At 43.2% G+C, this 4,868-nt stretch overlaps 1 protein-coding gene across 1 annotated transcript; it reads left to right on the forward strand.

Moving 5' to 3' along the window:
• The first annotated feature begins 2,854 nt into the window (after positions 1-2,854).
• Positions 2,855-4,487, forward strand: LOC140350642 (immediate early response gene 2 protein-like). Its single transcript, XM_072436203.1, has one exon. The coding sequence runs from the start codon at positions 2,937-2,939 to the stop codon at positions 3,489-3,491; it is 555 nt and encodes a 184-aa protein (XP_072292304.1). The 5' UTR covers positions 2,855-2,936; the 3' UTR covers positions 3,492-4,487.
• The last annotated feature ends 381 nt before the right edge of the window (positions 4,488-4,868 follow it).

The following is a 4,868-nucleotide window of genomic DNA, read 5'->3' on the forward strand; positions in this document are numbered from 1 at the left end:
TACATGTGATGTCATAAGTACATGTGATGTCATAAGCACATGTGATGTCATAGTACATGTGATGTCATAAAGTACATGTGATGTCATAAAGCACATGTGATGTCATAAAGTACATGTGATGTCATAAGTACATGTGATGTCATAAAGTACATGTGATGTCATAAACCACATGTGATGTCATAAGCACATGTGATGTCATAGTACATGTGATGTCATAAAGTACATGTGATGTTATAAAGCACATGTGATGTCATAAGTACATGTGATGTCATAAAGTACATGTGATGTCATAAACCACATGTGATGTCATAAAGTACATGTGATGTCATAAAGTACATATGATGTCATAAAGTACATGTGATGTCATAAAGCACATGTGATGTCTTAAAGTACATGTGATGTCATAAGCACATGTGATGTCATAAAGTACATATGATGTCATAAACCACATGTGATGTCATAAAGTACATGTGATGTCATAAAGTACATGTGATGTCATAAAGCACATATGATGTCATAAAGCACATGTGATGTCATAAAGTACATGTGATGTCATAAAGTACATGTGATGTCATAAGTACATGTGATGTCATAAAGTACATATGATGTCATAAACCACATGTGATGTCATAAAGTACATGTGATGTCATAAAGTACATGTGATGTCATAAGTACATATGATGTCATAAAGCACATGTGATGTCATAAGTACATGTGATGTCATAAGCACATGTGATGTCATAAAGTACATGTGATGTCATAAGTACATGTGATGTCATAAGCACATGTGATGTCATAAAGTACATGTGATGTCATAAAGCACATGTGATGTCATAAAGTACATGTGATGTCATAAGTACATGTGATGTCATAAGTACATGTGATGTCATAAAGTACATGTGATGTCATAAACCACATGTGATGTCATAAGCACATGTGATGTCATAAAGTACATGTGATGTCATAAAGCACATGTGATGTCATAAGTACATGTGATGTCATAAAGTACATGTGATGTCATAAACCACATGTGATGTCATAAAGTACATGTGATGTCATAAAGTACATATGATGTCATAAAGTACATGTGATGTCATAAAGCACATGTGATGTCATAAAGTACATGTGATGTCATAAGCACATGTGATGTCATAAAGTACATATGATGTCATAAACCACATGTGATGTCATAAAGTACATGTGATGTCATAAAGTACATGTGATGTCATAAACCACATGTGATGTCATAAACCACATGTGATGTCATAAAGTACATGTGATGTCATAAAGTACATGTGATGTCATAAGTACATGTGATGTCATAAGCACATGTGATGTCATAAACCACATGTGATGTCATAAGTACATGTGATGTCATAAGCACATGTGATGTCATAAACCACATGTGATGTCATAAAGCACATGTGATGTCATAAAGCACATGTGATGTCATAAAGTACATGTGATGTCATAAGTACATGTGATGTCATAAGCACATGTGATGTCATAAAGTACATGTGATGTCATAAAGTACATGTGATGTCATAAGTACATATGATGTCATAAAGCACATGTGATGTCATAAGTACATGTGATGTCATAAGCACATGTGATGTCATAAAGTACATGTGATGTCATAAGTACATGTGATGTCATAAGCACATGTGATGTCATAAAGTACATGTGATGTCATAAAGCACATGTGATGTCATAAAGTACATGTGATGTCATAAGTACATGTGATGTCATAAGTACATGTGATGTCATAAAGTACATGTGATGTCATAAACCACATGTGATGTCATAAGCACATGTGATGTCATAAAGTACATGTGATGTCATAAAGCACATGTGATGTCATAAGTACATGTGATGTCATAAAGTACATGTGATGTCATAAACCACATGTGATGTCATAAAGTACATGTGATGTCATAAAGTACATATGATGTCATAAAGTACATGTGATGTCATAAAGCACATGTGATGTCATAAAGTACATGTGATGTCATAAGCACATGTGATGTCATAAAGTACATATGATGTCATAAACCACATGTGATGTCATAAAGTACATGTGATGTCATAAAGTACATGTGATGTCATAAACCACATGTGATGTCATAAGCACATGTGATGTCATAAACCACATGTGATGTCATAAAGCACATGTGATGTCATAAAGCACATGTGATGTCATAAAGTACATGTGATGTCATAAAGTACATGTGATGTCATAAAGTACATGTGATGTCATAAACCACATGTGATGTCATAAAGTACATGTGATGTCATAAAGTACATGTGATGTCATAAAGTACATGTGATGTCATAAAGTACACTATAATGCAAACTGCCAGCGCATGTAGATGTAAACAAAGGACCCAGGGGCCTCTTGCCACTTGTGCAGTTATTACTGTTCTATAACATCTGTAATAAGCAGAAAAGAGTCACTGGGAGAAAAGGGTCATTTCTGTTGATGAATATTAAAAGTGACAAAAATAAACATAAACGTGTAACGACAGTTTGTTCTTTTTGGTCCGTTTGAGCTCAGCATTTTCAGACTTTTTATTTTTAGCATCAGTTATTTTGATCCGTCTTTGATGAAAAACCTTTGATCCATAAAACACTGATTATGACAAATACTTCATTAAACTCCATCACAGACTTAGACATTATATTAGTGAAGTTTGAGCTCATATTTCCTCTGACACATTTTCAGAATCATAATCACATCAATCAGATCCAGAGGCGACGCGGTTCATGCGCTGACGCGGCGGAGGCGTGGCCTGCGCGTGCGTCACGGCGCGTATAAACGCCGCCCCGCCGCTCCGGACGCGCTCATTCCGCACCGCGCGTCACCGCAGACACACCGCACGCGCCGACACGTGACCGCGGTTCCCGAACCCCCGTCCAAAAGTGACCGAGAAGTGAAGATGGAGGTGAACGCAGAGGCACGGCGCGTCCTGGCGGTGTCCATCAGCAAACTGTACGCGTCCCGGAGCCAGCGCGGCGGCCTGCGGCTGCACCGGAGCCTGCTCGTGTCCCTGGTCATGAAGTCCGCCCGGGACATCTACCACTCCACGGCCGCGCTCCTGGAGAGAGCCGCGGAGGCGCAACCGAGCACGGAGGAGGCGATGGAGGCGATGGACGCGGCGGAGACACAAGCGGAGACACAAGCGGAGACACACGCGGAGACACACGCGGAGACACACGCGGAGACACACGCGGAGACACAGCCGGAGACACCGCGCACGGACGGTAACGGCGCGGAGGACAAAGAGAACCGGAGACCCGCGGAGAAGAAGCGGCCGAGGAAGCGCCCGGGGAGAGTGTCCGCGGTGCCGGACTTCCTCCCGGAGAAGAGGGCGAGGCTGGAGCCCGGTGAGGAGCGGCACGACGCGGCGGCGGCGCACGGTCCGAGCCACGCGCACTGCCGGAGCGCGCTCGTGTCGGCGCTGCCGCTCAACCGAGTCATACCCGCGTTTTGAGCACGTCCCGCCGCGTGACTGAGAAGCTACAAACACGTCCCCTCCAGCCAGGCGGACCCGTCCCGACACGGAGGGGTCACGCGCCCCGGTGTGAGCGCGCTCCGGCCCCGGTGTGAGCGCACGGAGGAGCCCCGGGGACACACGGAGCCCCGGGGACACACGGAGCCCCGGGGACACACGGGACTAAAAGAAGAAGTTTGAGGAAGAAGAAGCAACTTTTCCTCATGATTCTGTGGCGCCGGAAGTGAGTGTCTTTGTTCAAAGGTGATTCACTGAAACTGTGACTGTGCCGCTGACTCAGAGTGACGTCACCGGTTATTACAAGGAACCGGCTCCGGTAACAGACTTTGTGCCCGGTGGTTGCCATGGAGCCATGGAAACGGTGCGTAAAAGTGCCAAAACGCGCGCGACATCCACGATCTACGACGTTTCACGCGAGCCAGAGTGGACTTGTATCACGTGACATGTTGTTTTAGTTTGAGTGACAGACACTGTACCACGTGACGAGCCTGTTCAAGGCCAAAAATCAATTGACTTCAAACACAAATGCCGAGTGACGACGTCAGTGTGGAATATTTCTGACAGTTCTCACTCTTTCTAGACTTTGGCTCGTGTGATTCTGTTTCCATAGCAACTGTATTTGTCGTGGTGACTTTAAAAACGCTTACAATGTTTTCCGGGGACTTTTCTTGTGAAGACGTCGCGTTCGTGCAACAAAAGCCTTTTGGGGGAAGTTCTTAAACCGGAAGAGGAAGTGGCTTCGGCCCACGTTTCCCCCGGCAACGCGTGACGAGGGCGGGACTCGAACCGGCAAACCCTCGGCAGCGGTCAGGACTCTGGACTCGTTCTAATCGCTCGCTGCTGCAACACAAACGGTCTCGTTCTGGAAGATCGTAAATACCTCACATTCGAAGCTGCTATTTTTGATATATCTTTGTCGTGTGAATATTTGAATATTTGAATGTTGTACAGTTTTGTAATAAACCAATGTGAAGTTTTTACAAAGTCACAGTTTGTGGTTCGTTTTTTGGGGGAAAGTTTAGACATGAGACAAACGGCGAGAGGAATAGTAATGATGGAGTAAATAAAGGGAAGTATAACTGCTACTTTTACTGCAAACATCAGGATAAGAACTCTTTTATCGCCGTTGTCAGTGAAAAGAAGTTGAACTGACATAAAACAATGAATAAGAACTAAAAAATCTCAATAAAACCGGCTCAAACACAAACTAACGACAGTGAGATGAGAACAACAAAGTTATAAAGTGTTTATGAGGAAAGAATCTACTACTACTTCTACTTCTACTACTTCTACTACTACTACTTCTACTACTTCTACTTCTACTACTACTTCTACTACTACTACTTCTACTACTAC

The sequence above is a fragment of the Eucyclogobius newberryi genome, unplaced genomic scaffold (assembly GCF_026437365.1).
Source record: "Eucyclogobius newberryi isolate DKJ021-1_F unplaced genomic scaffold, fEucNew1.0.hap1 SCAF_783, whole genome shotgun sequence".
In the NCBI taxonomy this organism is placed as follows: domain Eukaryota; kingdom Metazoa; phylum Chordata; class Actinopteri; order Gobiiformes; family Gobiidae; genus Eucyclogobius; species Eucyclogobius newberryi.